A 14,559-nucleotide genomic window follows, 5' to 3' on the forward strand; every position below is an offset into this window, starting at 1 on the left:
CGTATGTCTCCAGGCAAAAATGAATGTTCAAACTACTTTAGGGGGTGTTGTAGTTATTTTAATCCTCTAACCTTTTATACTATTTATTTTGATTTTTTTTAAATTTTATGTCACAGTTTGCTTACTGATTTTTTTTCTTTATCCTTTTCTGAAGTTGGGTTCTTATCTCAGGTGGGGTGTAGAGTTTAGCATGACATCAGTTTCCTTGCCCCTGAGTTCTTGACTTGCCCATGAAATGAAACCTGTGCTCATCGGACTGTCTTTTAAATTTTACTCTGCACATATATTTTAATTACCTCTCAAGCCATTTTCTGCTTCTGTAATAAATTCTTGCCTCTTGCCTGTAGAGACTTTGGAAGTGATAAAAATTGATCTGAAACTTTAAAAGAAAAAAATGTATTTCAAACCTGTTATTTTTTCATCATGGCCTGGTTATTGATACCCAGAACCATAGATTGGTTAGTTGCTTTGTTCCAGATTCTCACTGTCATCTTAAGCTGTGTTTTTAGACCAGTCACATGCCCTTTTTCCAGAAATGTTCAGGATGTCTATGATGATTTTCCGATAGACTCATCATTTCATTCTTAGAAGAGGAACAGCACAGTTGTTTTAAAGATTTTATTTATTTATATGAGAGAGAGAGAGAGAGAGACAGTGAGCAGGAGGGAGAGAGAATCTGAATCAGACTCCAGGCTGAGCATGGAGCCTGATGTTGGGCTCAGTCTCATGACCCTGAGATCATGACCTGAGCCAAAATCAGGAGTCAGACACTTAACTGACTGAGCCACCCAGGCGCCCCCAACAGCACAGTTGCTTTAAATGTAAATGGTCTTTTTCTGTTACTGTTTTGTAGTTATCTTTACCAGTTTAACATAGAAATGCTTCCTTAACTATTTTTTAATCAATTTAATTCTTTATTACAAATCAGATGTCTACAGTCTGGATAAATTACATGGGTTTTTTTTTTTTTTTTTTTTTGAGAAATATTTAACCTGAAAATAACTGGAAGATATGTCTTCCAGTGTGTGAATTTCCTTTAGATACTTTATTACTATGCTGATGAACAATGAAAGGAATTTATCTGTTGACTCAAAGTATTTATGGATAGTGTTTTTCCTGAATAAAACTACAAAAGCAATACTGTACTTACCTGACCTCAGAAAGAGAAGACATTTTTCTCCATGAAATAAGAATAGGATTTTTTTTTTTTTTTCTTAACGGAAAGGAAGTAAACCGAGAAAGAGGAAGTTGTGGATCTAGGAAACAGAACCCAGGATAGGATGTGAAGGGAATTTCCAGGGTCTTGGTGAAGGGAAGGCTCACGACAGCCATTGTGAGGCAGGCCTCACGGGCCACCATGCAGAAGTCAGCAGGAGAAAGGAGGGGAGCACTCCAGGGAGGGCTATGATTTACAAAGTCTTGACACTGAATATCAATTTAAGAAAAAATTGTAATAATCTGTTGGGAAGTTAGAGTATGGAGAAAGGGGGAAGGGACAGTTTGGGATGGGGGAAAGAAGGTGGGCTTTATTTGTAGAAACTTTTCTGGACCTCACAAATTACAGGTCATAACTTTGAGATAGTTCTGTGGTTTGGCAGACTTGAGGAGGGACATTCCTTGGCACACTGCCTTGATGAGCTTCACACCCCATCCAAGTTAGAGAAAGAGAATTGAATATCGGAAGAAAGCAAGCTTGGATAGTTGATAGTTTATTATAACTAGGTAAATACTTCTCCACTTTTTATATGAGGCACACACATATACCACCATCTGCTCTTTCTGTGCTAAATTTATAGTACAAAAAAAGTCTTGTAGAATAAGCCAAGGCATTGTATTTCCTGTTGATGATAAAATGCAGATTTTTCCACTAAAAGGCAATGACTTCATTTCTAAAGGTTAAATTGAATGGTTATCACAGTATAATTTCAGCTGGTTAAATTTGGGAAATTGAGAGTCATTCAATAAAAGAATAATATCTGAAAAGCTAGTATAGAATTTTTATTTGATAAAGAAGTGGATATTATTTTATTCACATTAAGCCATATCATATGATTTTATTTCAAGGTAGAAAAGAAATGTCAATCGGGATATGTTCTTAGCAGTACTTTTTTTCTTTATTTGAACAAAATATTTCCTCTATATAGCCAGTTGAGGATGGCATCATGCTTTCCTTGAGCCATTGCCTAAGAATTAATACTTTCTTATGCTGCTTTTGTGAAACCAATAAAATTTTTTCTATGCTCTTCTGACCTCATGATTTTTCTCATCTAAACTATTTTCTGCTTTAATTTTTAAAATACTTTAATTCACTGAACAGTTAGAGTGTTTATCTAAAGCATGAAAAGTGCTTCATTTTGAACTTGTAACTCTGAGATACTTACAAATTAGTTGACTAGGAAAAAGGTTTTCTTAAGTTAAAAATTAAAATTTTGCATAGGCTACCTATGTAGGCCAATTTTTTATTTTTAAATTTTAGGTTTAATTTATAAAAATATATCATTTGTAGAATATAATTCTATCAGTTTTGACAGACATACATTGTGAAAAGCAGTATAAACATGTAATCATCACCATAGTTAAGACAATAGAACTATTGCATCATCCCAGAAAATTCTTCCATCTCCTTGGAGTCCTTCCTCTAGTCGCTGGCAGCCACTGATCCATTTTCTGTCCTTATACCTTAATCTTTGCCACAGTGTCCTATAAATGGAATCCTGCATTTGAGAGCCATCCATGTTGTTGTTGCCTGTATCCTTTTTATTGCAGAGTATCATTCCATTGTGTGAGGGTACTGCAGCTGGTTTATCCATCCCCTGTTGAGGCACCTTTTTTTTTTCTTGTTTCCTTATAACTTTTTCAGTAGGAGTCTTTTTCTCTAGGTTTTCTGCTATGTTCACTTCATTCCTATTAAACACGCACCTCACTGATGTTTATGCCCCTAGTTCCGTCACACACACCTCACCATGAAACATTGATAACCAGCTAGGAAGGTTGGTTTCAATTTTTAAGTGCTTTGTGGTAAATGTTGGAGCTGGAGGGCATTCCCAAGTATCTCCCCCCAGGGTCCCATTTATATCAAGAGATTATCATGCTGTACAGCTGGTTCCTCACAGAGACTCACAGCCTCATTAAAACGTCAGTGGGGGCCTTAGAGCCCAGGTTGTGGAAAAGAGGAAGAGCGTGGAGTGATGGATGACTTTTTTGCCTTTCTGGTGGAAGAGGTACTTACGATTTGTCTTCCACATAGCCACGGGAAAAATCCTCCTGGTCTGGGGAGCCCTGAAAAGATCTGTAACTGTGGCGGTGAATTGTCACAGTACAGCTTAAAAAGCGAGTGTGTTTGGGTCCTATCCTTAGGTATTAGTTCTGATCTCCACGCTCTTTTTTTTTTCTTCCCTCTGTATCTGTTCTTTTGTACACAGAGCTTCTGCTGCTTCAGTATTAAGATTGGTTGGACCCACACAGCAATGTGCTTTGGAGGCCCAGCCGCAGGCCGACCCTGTAGAGGGGATGGTCAGCGCTCACAGGGGAGAAACCTTCCTGCTTTCGCTGCAGTGGCCGTGCAGGACTCGGTTGTACTGCCAGGCAGCTTCTTCAGGTTTGATGGGCCTCTTTCAAATGTGGTTTCTCAAGTGCTGGTGGAGTACCCCATGGTACCCTAATAAGCTCTGCATGTATTTGTTTTTAGTTCTTTTTGCTATGATGTTAATCAAAGAGTGATTGTGATGATGAAAACTAATCAGTGAGCTTCATTATTAACAGCTCCCTTTTGAGACTTGCCCATGATAATCCTGATTAATGGCTAACTAATAGGTTTACTCTGATTCCCATTTCCCTGTGCTGTTTTGTATGTTGTGATGTTTGCTTCTCACCACTAACCATGTTTATGCCTACTATATGGGTATTTTCAGTGGAAAAATCATAGAATTCACTTTGCTAACATCAAGTATAAACTGACAGCCTAAATCCTGTTCCAGAATTCACAGAACTTTGATTTATGTAAGTTCTGCTCTTCTAGGATGCAGAGGACACGGGCATCTAAGTAGCGTACTTGTGGGCCTTGGTTTTATGCGTGCCATATAAGGATTCTGCTTCCTCTGCCTTTCCCCCTGCCCTTCCCCTGCCCTCTTCTGTCCTCAACTTTCCCACTCTCCCAAACTTGGTAGTTCATCGTACTAAATTATTTTCAACATGTGCTTGCTTATACATCATACTTTGTAGAGACAGGTGGCAGTCTACCTGCTGAAGGGAATTTCTTACAGGCATCGACACATGTAATCTACATTTGGAAGAGGTTTGGCCTGACAGACCAGAAGTGAGGACAGAGTAGGGGTGTATAATTAAGGTGTCTTTACAATCTTTCCCTCTCTCTAAGGATCATCCTGCCTTTCTTTGGGGTCATTCCAAGCCCCGTTCCAGTAAGTCTGAGGTATAGATATTAGCATCCTTTGAAATGAAGTCACCCCAGGCACATTTGTTGCATCATTACTTTCTCAATTTCAAGGTGTATTGAGGAGGCAGAAACATTCCTTAAAGAGATGCTATCCACAATAGCAAGTTAAATGTAGCTAATGCAACCTTAAATTAGCTTCTCTAGGATTACAGGAAAATACTTATGTGTGGTTTGTTTTGGAGCACAGGTAATGTGAAAACTAGCAGTGCAACAAAAAAAGACTTACCTGCTCAGAAGTACAGTTGCTTCTTGATTATTTACACCAGTGGAGGGGAATATTGGTGCAGAAAACTGTAGCTAATTTATCTGCTTGGATTCTCAAAGCCTTGAGCCAATGTTATGCCAGATAACTATGGTGAGTAGACTCCCAGGCCTCATGTACATGAGTCACAGCATGGAAAACCTGAGGATGAGAGTCTCTGCAACTAGACTTCTAGACAGAAATACTTGATACTGAATAGTCTTACCTTGAAATGAGCCTTCTGTGCCTTAAGTCTCAATGTTGTTATCTCTTTAAATCTGAGGCTTTTAAAAATACTTTTTGGAGTTATAAGGTTATAAAGAAATCTTTGATTTCACTAAATCTCAGTAGGTGCTGCTTCAGGATTGTTGGGGAATTTCAAATGTCATCTGAATGTTGTCATTTGAACTTGCTCACTTTATTGTCCTTAAGACCCACCTGGCACCTTCAGTTCCTCAGTGGGGCCTAAACTGCTCTCTTACACTGTTCCGCATTATCAGGTTTTCTCTTATTTACCTAGTGTTGAAACTTAGAAGTGAGTGTAAGAGACTGAAGCACATGGCTGTACTTGCATGGGCTCTTTGGAAGGCAAAGCAGAGTTTAACCACATTCAGTCAGTTTTATGGTAATAACTATCAAAACTCCTAAAATAAATAATTCCATAGCTAAATTAGCAGGGAGTGATGTATGGCTACATCACCTGAGGGAACTTGTCAGTCTGACTTACCAGTCTTTTCATATGAGCCACTTAAACAAATTTTAAAGGTTTCAAGGATTTTTGTGTTGAAAAGGAACATGCCAAGCAAGGGAAGCGCTTAAGATGACAAGGAAAGACAGACACCATTGCCTGTGATGGAGATTTGAAAGAGCTGACATCTGGTGCTTACATTTAATTTAATTGACTTCACAAGAATTTTTTTACTCTTAAGAATCTATGAAGTTGGGTGAAATTTTGTATCTTTTCCCTTAACGGGTGGTTCATAGGCATATCATCTTCAAGCATTTGGAAAGATGAGGGAGCTCCATGTCTTGTCTTGCAGTTTGGCCTCTGGAAGTAAACATGGACAATTGTGGTAGGCTTTTAAAATTTGTTTTCGTGCCTTCAGTTGTCATAGTTGGCTTTCACTTCTAATCTTTGTCATAATCAGTGGCATGTCATATTCTCTTTGCTATCTTCCCATATGTTGTTGTTTCTGGATTAGGACTGTTAAATTGTAGGCTGAGACTTAGGAAGAGTCAGGAACTTTTTGTTTAATTACATGGCTGATAGTAAGGTACCTTGATTTCTCCTTGGTTCCCAGTCTGAGAAATTCTCTTTCTTGGTAAAGTAGGTAATCATTTAGCAAAATAGGGTGAGAATCTGCTCCAACCTTCTTTTTGTATTAATACCTATGTGTGTGTGAGCTGCTCACCTTTTTTTATCTCCAGATAAATACATCCATGCGAGCAAAAGTCTGTTTCTGAAAAATATAGATTACTGCAGTTTTGAGGGGAAAGGTCCTCTCTTCAGAGACATTAAGTTGCCTCATGTTTTGCGATAATCAGTTTAATAATTGTTGTTGACTTACTGGTTCGGCTCATGAATAATGTCCCAGATTTAGACTAGTGTGGCAAAAGGATTTTAATCCGGTAGTGCTTTCTTTCCCATGGAGCATTTGTCTTGCTTGACTGTTCTGGACTTCAGCCAACTGCCAGAAAGGCCTTGTCCCACTGTATATGTAGAGTAGAATATGTGGTGCTTAAGTGTTCACTGGGGGAGTTCCCAACTCACTAAAGCTCATTGTTACCTTACCTTTTACCAATGTGCCATTAGAGACACTGAGAATGGATGACTGTCTCTCCTTTTCTCTGAGAATCTGCTTGAAGGGAAGGATGAATCTCATTACTATAAATACTGTTTTCATCCCAGCCTACCTCACTGCTTCTGAATGAGAGGAGCCCCTCTGGCTGCTGTGAAAGCTCTCAAATACTTGATGGCTTGTTAAATTTTCATTATCTAATGTGCATTAATTTAGATACAGTAGCTCTGTTGCTAGGAGCAGAGTGAGAAAGGAAGAGCTTGGCGGAGTGCAGACTGCTTGTGTCACAGGAGTCAGGAAAGTGTGCAGAGCTTGCTGTCCTCAGAGGGAGTTTACGGGTTCTGCTGGCTGGGCTGAAAGTCTCGGAAATTCTGACGTCCCCTGACTACTCCCCCAGCACATGGACTGTGATGTTTTGATGCTTGCTTACTGTATCATCTGTTTCATTAGCTTGAAGGACTGAAAGGATTTGAAGCTCTCTAGATGAGAGCTCTGTGGTTCAAAATGTCCGAGGTCTGTCTTGAGGGTAGAGGGCATGCACTTTGTGTTTTATGTTTAAAAAAAGTTTTACAGTGCTATTCGGTTTCATGTGTTTTCCTGTTTCTATAATTGTTCATGCTGACATGATGTGGAATAGGTCCCCATGGAGCATGTCTTACTGTTAGAGATCTCCCAGGCTGGGAACAGAACAGTCTGCCCAGGTCCCAGCTCACCCCTGAAAAGCATGTAGACCAAGGCTCGCTATATAGGCACCCAAAGAAGGCTGCACTCTTGATGTTCAGAAACAATGAGCCTCTGAATCTACATAACCCATTGATGGTTAAAGATGAACTACTTTGGGTTTCTTGGGAAGGGACTTTATGTAACACAGCCCTGGGCATCACCTTTTTTTTTTTTTTTTTTTTTTTTAATGAAAGTTAAAGGTTAAATTAACCTCCACGAAAGGCTGGTATTAGTCTTCTCCCCCTTGATTTTGTTGAAGGAAGAGAAGCCCTTTTTTGCATCCCGTGAGGAATAAAATTTTCATTTCAAAGCACCTTCCTAACTTGTATATCCATTGAGTGCATAGTAACAGAACAGAGGGAAGCACAGAATGTTCTGGAAATTTCAGATTAACTCTGTTTCTTCTGTGGAAGTCACATGGGTATCTTGCCTGTGTCATAGTTTCAGGGTTGTCTGTTTTTCTACGATTATTCGCTGAGCTCTGTATGGTCTGCCAGACTTTTTGCCCTAGAACAGAGAGAAAGAATCATTTGCTCAGATTTTACTACTTTTTTCTAATGATTCTTTTCTTTTATCCACCAGGATACCCAAAAAGCAAAGCAGTTTCTGCCCTTCCTTCAGCGGGCAGGTCGTTCTGAAGCTGTGGTGGAATATGTCTTCAGTGGTTCTCGTCTCAAGCTATATTTGCCAAAGGAAACTTGCCTTATCACCTTCTTGCTTGCAGGTAAGTCTTGTGTGTTATATGTTCTGATAATTCTTCCCGGAGCTCAGAGGTCATGCTTTGGAGGTCACATGCCCTCCTTTCCCTTGTGTTTTAGATAGGACCTCGAACCAATTTAGGTGTTTTAGTCTCTGATTGAGATGTGAACACAAAACTGCTAGATTTGATCCCTCTATCACTGCAGACCCAACACTGAGCTCTCTTCCTGTTCCTCATTTCTAAGGACATAAGAGTAGAGCAGCTTGAAAAACAACACGTATCTTTTCACAGCCTGGGTGAAGGGAATTCCAGACAAAGAAAAATACTAATGATGGAATTCTCACAGTCGGTATTTCGCATTTGGGATAGACCACCTCTGCCATGTTAGTCATGGGTAGTCCACCGAGGAGCTGAGACACCCTCCCCTTGTGTCTCCCTAGGCAGTACCGTTTGTCTTTTATTCTTTACAGCTGTCATTAGGATCCAAATCCTTTATGAAACGTCAAATATGACATTGCCTTCCCAGGCTCCGGCATCTTTACTGTTTCCCTGTTGCACTAAGCTTGACGTGCTAGGGAAAGCCACCTTTTCTTTGCTGACTGAATGCACATCTTTCTTATCCTATCTCTTTTTTAGTAGGTTAATATTTCTCAAGCCAGCAAGACTGTGTATGAACTGTGTTCTTTGAGCAATTTACATTTATGCATTCAAGGAGCAGACTGCCTTATTTCTTCCCCGATGGCAGATAATAAAGTTATTTATTTCCAGTCAGTACTTCACAGAGACTGTGGTCTTTGAGAGAAAGTGTCATTTTACGTCAACACCCCACAGCCGACCCCTATACACACAAACGTTCACTCATTCACAAAGGACATACGTATTCTGCTGTGTTCTCCCGGTGCACATTGCCTTTTCTGTTGATACCCTGCTCCCTCAGCACTCCTTCTGTTGGGATTCTTGAATAGAATTCGCCATGGGGGAAGAGAAATGGGAGCCATGCTTGCTGTCCCCTGCCAGATTGCCTCAGCCTCCTTTTCCTAAAAGGAACCGATAGTTTCTTCTGTAGATAAGGGGGTCTCCCTCAGGCCCTAACTAAATGGGTTGTTATGTGAGATAAATCACTCACTGAACACATGGCCGTGACGTTCTCTGCTGCTGCTGGGCTGCCACTTTCTGGCTGAGGCTCTCTCGCACATTCTGAAGAAGTTAATGATCACTGCGCAGCTCTGCAGGCTTTCTGAGGGGACTAACTGAAGTATGACATGAAGCTCAGGGGCAGCTGCGGAAAGGAAGGGCCAGAACAAATCCATACCTTACTGGAGGGCTGTGCTTCAGTGAGCTGTAGTAAACGGAGCAGTAGCATGGCAGTGTGTGATGGAAGCCATTCGTGCCCTTAAGATTTCTGGAGCCGAGAAGTTTCTTGTCAGTGAATTCTTGTTGTTACAGAGTTGGAAGTATATATTCAACTTCTCCTTTGTTCTATGTCTACAAAACAAAAGCATCCTCTTGGCAGTGTGGGGCTTTATCCCAGAGGTGAACAAGAGAAAAGAGAAAAAGTATTATTCTTTCTGGAAAGCTTGGCCACAGGTCTATAGGGGAAAGAAAACATTGAAGTTCTGGCTTCTAAATTCAAAACTACCTGAACGGAGCCAGCTCAGAGCTTGGACCTATCCTGTCTGGAGTTTTCCTGCAGAACCCTTCTGATTGTACTTTCTTTGCCATGGAGCATTTGTCTTGCTTGACTGTTCTGGACTTCAGCCAACTGCCAGAAAGGCCTTGTCCCACTGTATATGTTTTGCATAAGTGTTCACTGGGGCAGTTTCCAACCAACTGAAGCTCAGACACAACGCAGCCTGGTCACTGAACTCCACAGCAGCCAGTTCCTGTGTGTACTTGGCATTATTCTAAGTTTAGCAATTCGAAAGACAGTGCCCAAGTTAACTTATATTCTGAAAGATAGATTACCAATGCAAATACATGATAAAATATAAGCTTTTACATTTTTCTCGTGCCATACTAGATGCGGTTATATTCTGCATCTTCTGATTTCTTTAGAAACCTGGCAAGGATACCGGACAGGGGAAAGTAAGAGCACACAGACCTCAGTTTGAATCACGGCTCTACTCTGCACAAGCAGGTGACTTTAGGGAGGTTTTTTACTCTTGAAGCCTTAGCTTAGACATCAGTTAACTGGAAAGTCTTTCTTGCCTCTTAGGATTTTTGTGAGGATTTAATGAGATGTGTAAAGGGTTCAGAACAAGCCTGCCATAAAGTAGATTATCCATAAATATGTTTCCTTCCCCCTTCCTCTTACAAAGACTTGGTGAATTCATAACTAGAGCTCTTCTTAACTCTTAAATGGAACGGCATATTGTACAGTGTGTGTGTGCACATAGCAGAGTCTCTACCATGGAGACTTTGACCTATCAGTGGAAATAAATCAAGGAAAGTTGCTGTTCTAGCCTCCTCCTGAATGAGCAGAAAGCTCACTGATAGGAAGGCTACTGGCTTTTCCCTTTGAGTTTAGAAAGAGGAACTCTGCATCCTGGTAAGACATTGTCCTAGGTCTCTAGAAGCTCTAGAGGGAAGACAGACATGTAAGCAAACTGCAGTATTGGGCTCTAGGTGAAGAGAATTCTTTATAAGGCACAGAAGTAACACAGAGAAGGGAGTGATCGGTTACTTAGAGGGAAATCAGAGGTTGTCTGCCTGAGGAGCTGCCACCTGAGTTGCTTTTGAAGGACAAATAGGAGTTGGCAGTGTTGGGACAGGAGGGGAAAAGGAGGAAGAGGAACATTCTAACTAGAGGTTAACAGCATGTACAAAGGTGTAGAGGTATGATCTTTCCTGGTGTGCCCAGGTAACTGTGCCCCCTTTGGTATTGGTGGAATATAAGGAGTGAGGGGTTGGGGTGGGATGCGGCTAGAAATGCACACAGGATATACCGTGGACCCTCAGATTCACTCAGGGTATTGAGCAGGAGAGCAACATGCTCGCACTTGTTTTAAGAAAGTTTATTTTGGTGAATACATTGGAATAAATGAGGCTGGAGACTGAGAAAGCAGTTACAGAAGCAAGAGGGTTAGAGGCCTAAAATCTGGCAGTGAACAAGAGGAGAGGTTGGAAAACTAGGAGGAAGACTTGATAATTCAGGGAATGATTGGATTTTTTTGGTCAGAAATAGGGGTGACATTGAGTGTAGGAAGGAACATAACTCACCCAAGCCTTGAGTGTTTGGGTGGACTGGGATATCCACCAGCAAGGGCAAAACCTTGAATAGGTTTTAGAACAGATAATTGGTGGTTGGAGGATTAGGTGGAGAATCCTGCATGTTCAGGAAGCCAAGAGAGGAAAGAAGTCCAAGGAGTCGGCACTGTCAGATTTTACCTAAAATATCAAGTCGGTAAAAACTAGGAAGTGATTTTATACTGTTTATCAATTAGTAAGTCACAGATGACCTTTGTCAGTGCAATTTCATCAGAGTTGATTCAGCTAAAGGCACATTACAGGCGATTAGGGTGTAAATGTGGGAAATGAGGAACAGAATCAAAAATAGAGTGCTCGTTACAAAATTCTAACAGAATGCAAACGGAGTGCATAAAAATGAAAGCTAAGGGGTCACACTAACATTCTAAGGATGTCAGCAACTTGAATACTTGTATAACTGTAATTCTTAAGATTGGAGCAGAATGTGGCATTGAGTTGGAAAAGCTATTCGGTATACCTATTATTTTCATAATACCAATTACAGAAGTAAAACTCAACAAAATCTTCTTGGCAAATGAGGATATAAAAAAGACGGAGTGAGAAAAAGTATCATAGGGAACATGAGACACACTGGTCTGAATCCTGAGAAGAAGAAACGAAGAAAGACTGCAAGGAATTGATTGACAGAGCGATGAGCTAGAGGAGACAACAGGAATGAGATGACTAGAGAACAGGGTGGAGGGAGTATCCTTAGAGGAGGGCCCCTTGGTCTTCTGGGACCAGCTACAACAAATGCTGAAAGTGATTGTAGACACAGACACAGCATCCACATTGTGGGGTGGTTCACCTGGACAGTCAACCGCGTGGCACAGCTTTGCAGGTATCTGTGGGATGTGCTCTGCATCATGGAAAAATGGCATTCTGCTGGAAATGATGTCTCTCTGCAGCCAGGAGGGATTGTGATTCTCATGGGGAAAGTCAAGATAATTGTTCAGCAATCCCGTATGTGCTGCTCTCGTTAATCCCAGCCTTTCAGAGAGCCCTCTGGACTTCGAGGTGGGGTGGACATTTTCCATTTTTATGTCGCCTTTTTTGGGCAGACGGCCCCACAGCTTGATAGGGAGTGGCATTTGGCCCGAGCCAGCTGGCCTCTCTGTCACGGTTCCTGCACCCCTGTATGTGGAATGATTGCTTGGTCAGATGGGCTAGCAGGTGGGGCTGGGCAAAGTCAGCTGTAGCTGACAGGTCAGTGCCTCCTGGAAACTCTCACCCTTTAGTCCTTTGAGCACCTGGCTTAGGTTTGGTCGGTGAGCAGGTGACCTTACAGCATCAGAACAGAGACTGTTGACTTCCCCTCTGCCGCCACTGTGGCCTCCTCCTGTGCAGACTTATTTCTGTCGTGGAGGCAATCAGAGCCAGGTCTTGTCCTCAGTTCGCAGGGAAGCCAAGATCCCCGGGCAGCCCACATTTGTTTGAAAGCATCCTTTTTCCTCATCTAGCATTTAGTGTGTCCCATTTTTTTCCTCCCATTAGAACCAAAGCAGTTTACTCCCAGTCTTTATTTTTCATTTATTTTCACTTGTTTCACATTTTAGTTTCTTGTCGAAAGGATACTGGGGTGCACATATTTGCATATCACTTGGCCTTTGATTCACATTTTTATTTAACAACACCATTGGGCATGATGGGGAGTGTGTGTCCTAGTGCTATGTATGACCTTTACAGTACATTTCCTTATTTTGATGGAGAAGCAGGCCCCTCGCTGAGCAGGGAGCCCGATGCGGGACTCGATCCCGGGACTCCAGGATCATGACCTGAGCCGAAGGCAGTCGCTTAACCGACTGAGCCACCCAGGCGCCCATACATTTCCTTATTTTGAATTACTCTCTTAGCTCTAGGGTATCTGGGTCATGCCAAGGGCATAGTTCAGGAAGTAGTCCTGTTGACTAAGGAGAGGCAGGTATCAAGTTTGCCTGTGAACCAGCTGCCTGAATTGGAAGAGAATAATAATTTGAGGTTTCAGTGCAAAGTAATCTAAGTAGTCTCATTTCAAGTATTTGGTTTCTTCTGCTAAGTCACTGAGCCCACCCCATATGCATTTCCATGTTCCTAAAGCTAGGACAGCAGTATGTATGAGGAATTAGGGACTGCGGCAGGTTGAGAGTGTGGGGGAGTAGATGTCAGTCATCTTGGTTGGATCCCATGGTACAAATCACCTAGAAGGCAGCAGCCACCTGGCAGGGGGTTCCCATGTAGATCACAGCAGGTGACTTTTAATTAACCAGTTGCCTAGTCATATGAAACAAGACTAGAAAATGAGACTTCCCTTCGCCTGCAGGCCCTTTGGCATTTTTCAATTTTTTTCTCTCTCTCTTTGATTACAACTCCCCCACTGGAGCTGCATTAAGACAAGGGATGCAATGAGAAAAAGGTTCTAGGTATCTAGGTTTTGGTAAATTTCAATAGTGGTCATGTGCATGATGGGTAAATTAAAGGTTCGGCTGTGTCCTTCCACCCTGAATGCCTTTGAGGAAAGTATCTCATGTCCTTCTTTCTTTTTAACGCCTCTTCTCCAGCTAGTCCTAATAGGAATACAACTGCCTGTTTCAATAGACCGAAAACTGGGGTGCCTGGGTGGCTCAGTTGTTAAGCGTCTGCCTTCAGCTCAGGTCGTGATCCCTGGGTCCTGGGATCGAGCCCCGCATTGGGCTCCCTGGTCGGCGGGAAGCCTGCTTCTCCCTCTCCCACTCCCCCTGCTTATATTCCCTCTCTCGCTGTGTCTCAATCTGTCAAATTAAAAAAAAAAAAAAATAGACCAAAAACTTCTAATGAGAGAGGAGAGGGAAGGTGAACAGGAATATCCTCCCCATCTCCTGGCCCCAGGAATGGTGGATCCCCATTGATTACCAGTGCCTAACCAAATTACACAATTAAAGCCAATGTATGTTTAAGTGAGAAATCCCATTCTGCTATCACAGAGGTGCTAATGAATCAGGCTGTTATGTGGTTGTGTTTGCTGGGCTTCTATCCTTAATTAAGCAATTATAGGGTCTGCTGATACTTATGAATTCCTTTCAGATGCTTTAATTGAATTGCAACTTAATGGGTATTTGTAAAGTGGGGTATTTTTTCTCTTGGGACTTGCCAGTTTGATTCCATCTCCACCACCTACTTGCTTTCAGTTGGGTGCCATTACCGGAAATGGGCAGCTTGACATGAGACTTTTCTGGAGCAGCTCTAGTTTTTCACTTTTAAAGATACCATTATATGAATTTTATGAATTATGTTCATGTCAGGAGGTCCCGGAGAATCACTCGTTAGGAAAGCATTAGCACAATAAAGAGGTCGGGGAGCCTTTTTTAATGAGGCCAAAATTTTGCAAGCCCACTATAAGAAAAAGCAGTCTTTGATAGGTAGATTGTGGGTGATGCATAAA

General features: G+C 41.7%; 2 protein-coding genes across 2 annotated transcripts in view; one reads left to right on the top strand and one right to left on the bottom strand.

Moving 5' to 3' along the window:
* SND1 (staphylococcal nuclease and tudor domain containing 1) overlaps positions 1–14,559 on the top strand; it is a 410,452-nt gene that overhangs the window by 254,086 nt on the left and 141,807 nt on the right. The window contains exon 15 of the mRNA XM_027574982.1: positions 7,799–7,940. Coding sequence (XP_027430783.1) covers positions 7,799–7,940 — 142 coding nt within the window. The remainder of the gene's footprint in view (positions 1–7,798; positions 7,941–14,559) is intronic.
* The window catches only part of LRRC4 (leucine rich repeat containing 4), a 91,817-nt gene continuing 84,068 nt past the window's right edge, over positions 6,811–14,559 (bottom strand). Inside the window, exons 3-4 of the transcript XR_003516657.2 lie at positions 9,229–9,436; positions 6,811–7,723 (exon numbers count right to left, since the gene is read on the bottom strand). The gene's annotated coding sequence lies outside the window, so the exon portion shown is untranslated. The remainder of the gene's footprint in view (positions 7,724–9,228; positions 9,437–14,559) is intronic.

The sequence above is a fragment of the Zalophus californianus genome, chromosome 12, assembly GCF_009762305.2.
Source record: "Zalophus californianus isolate mZalCal1 chromosome 12, mZalCal1.pri.v2, whole genome shotgun sequence".
Classification (NCBI taxonomy): Eukaryota; Metazoa; Chordata; class Mammalia; order Carnivora; family Otariidae; genus Zalophus; species Zalophus californianus.